General features: G+C 39.8%; 1 protein-coding gene across 1 annotated transcript in view; it reads left to right on the top strand.

Annotated features, from left to right (window-relative positions):
• The window catches only part of Map4k5 (mitogen-activated protein kinase kinase kinase kinase 5), a 115,219-nt gene that overhangs the window by 5,478 nt on the left and 107,599 nt on the right, over positions 1-2,142 (top strand). Inside the window, exons 2-3 of the mRNA XM_010632707.1 lie at positions 419-491; positions 1,883-2,089. Of these exons, the coding sequence (XP_010631009.1) occupies positions 419-491; positions 1,883-2,089 (280 nt within the window). The remainder of the gene's footprint in view (positions 1-418; positions 492-1,882; positions 2,090-2,142) is intronic.

The raw sequence follows: 2,142 nt of genomic DNA, 5'->3' as shown, positions 1-2,142 counted from the left end.
TTTTGTTGTACCGGGGATCGAACTCCAGTCCTTGTGCTTGCAAGGCAGGCAGCGGAACCCCTGAGCTAAATTCCCAGAGAATTTGAATTTCTTTACCAACCAACCCTTATCATTAGTTTTGTTAAAATTAACTCATCCCATATTTTTAAGAGCTTTAAAATTCTTTTGGAGGCAATATATAGCAAATATTTTCCTCTTTGCATCATTTGTGGTACAGTAAAATAATGGTTATAGCAGACATAGTTTTAAACCATCACATAGAATCTTGATTTTTTTTCATGCTGTTTCTGAGTTGATGTTCACAGCATATGGATCTGCCGCTACTGGCAATATAAAACATCAGCACTCTACGGTCCTCTGGAAGCCTATAACCTCAAAAGTTTTACTGCTTAATTCATTTTAAATGTTATGTTTCAAGAATAACATGCTTAAAGGATTGTCAGAAGGATAATTATCCTTGTTTCAAACTGGATATTCAGAATTTGACTCAGGTAAATTTTTATGACATCAGGAAAGATGTGCCTCTCTTGAGAATCTGGTTCATCTTTATCTCAAAAACAATATAAAACCCTTAGCTTTCGCCAATTCGTTGCATTGTTCTGGCTTTCTGTTTTCCTTCTCTTTAACCTCATGTCAGTTTCCTCACTTATTTTTATCTTGTGTAAAAACAAGTATATATTTTCTGTATGTTGCCTTAAACTCCCTGTGGAATAATAGTTATGATAGGAATAAATAATCTCAGACTAAAAAAGGGTTGATGCTTATAGGGGCTATTGGGTGTAAAACCCTAAAATGAATCTAAGACAATAAACAAGTCCTAAGACAGTAAGCAACATAACCATAGAACATTTGAAGACATTTTGAGTCATCAAAGACAAAAGTATGTACCCAACAAAAAGTGCCAAGAAGTTCTGAAAGAAGGAACTGTTCAACAATTTTTTTCAATGCAGCAAACACACAGCCTTTGTCTATGAGCATGTAAGTCTGGCGTTACTTATGTTCCCTAAATAAGTGCCCTTAGGAAGGGTAGGGGAAAGGAAATAAGGGAAAAGAAAAAAATGAGAAAATGAAAAAATGGAAGTATTTTTAAATAGAGAAGGGAGGAGGGGGTGAAAGGAGGGCAGGGCTAAGGGGAAAAAATGAGAACCAAGACCTGTCATGTAAAGGTACAAGATCCTAATAATAAATGTAACTGTACTGTATACCTAAAATGTACCAATAAACTCAATGAGAAAAAAAAATAAGTGCCCTTTGTACATGGAGCACAAAAAAATACATATATTCCCTGTGGTTTTTAGGTGTGAATTTAATTTCTACATTATACAATTGATTAGTTACCAACAAATAAAGCATATATTTCTCCCAAACCGAATTTAATTAGATGTTCAAAGCCACTTATCAACATGTGAAACTTGTTCTTTTGTGATTTTTCAGCAGAGCATTATCTGGCTTTTTTGTTGGAAATGTCTACTGGACTCCAGAAATAACATTATCAGTATACTTAAGGCTGGCAACCTAATTTCTACCTCTAGAACAAGACCGGAGTTGAAATTGCAAAACAGCTTGTGAAATAGCCAAATGACTTCCCTCAATTCCTGTTCAATAGTTTGTCAATGGCTAAGTGTTTCATGTATTTGATAGCTGTCTTTACAACCCTGTAAAACGCTTTATAGATGCTTTCTTGGGTGTCAAACGCCAAATCTTATCCTCTTCGAGATACAGATAAGGGCTTTGAGATGTTGTCAAATGCCATGTTTCGTCCCAGGTCACTTTCTGAGGAAGTGGCAGAGCCAAAACCAGGCTATCACGGTCCCTGACAGTTTTAGCTTCCGCAGAATTCCTGATCCAATAAAAGGTGCAACACCTCGGCTGTGCCCAACAGGGACGAAGGCCACTGAAACTCCCTAGGAACTGGGGCTTTCGGGAATGTCTTAGTGGAAGACAGGTTGTGCAGGTGTGCAGCGCAGCGTCCCGCTGGCACCGCCGGGAATGGTTTGCAGAACCGGAAGGTGCAGTAGGGCGAGCCGCGGCTGCGTTAGCCTGGAGTCCCCCTGTCGCTCCCCGGAGCCCCGCCGCCACCTTCCCGCAGGCCCCGCGCCCGCCACACACCTTTTCTGTCCTGGACGTCCCTTCCTTCGGGGG

The sequence above is a fragment of the Fukomys damarensis genome, unplaced genomic scaffold (assembly GCF_012274545.1).
Source record: "Fukomys damarensis isolate Sample0158 unplaced genomic scaffold, DMR_v1.0_HiC HiC_scaffold_17, whole genome shotgun sequence".
Taxonomy (NCBI): Eukaryota; Metazoa; Chordata; class Mammalia; order Rodentia; family Bathyergidae; genus Fukomys; species Fukomys damarensis.
The sequence above is the reverse complement of the archived record's forward strand: the minus strand, read 5'-3'. Positions and strand labels throughout refer to the sequence as shown.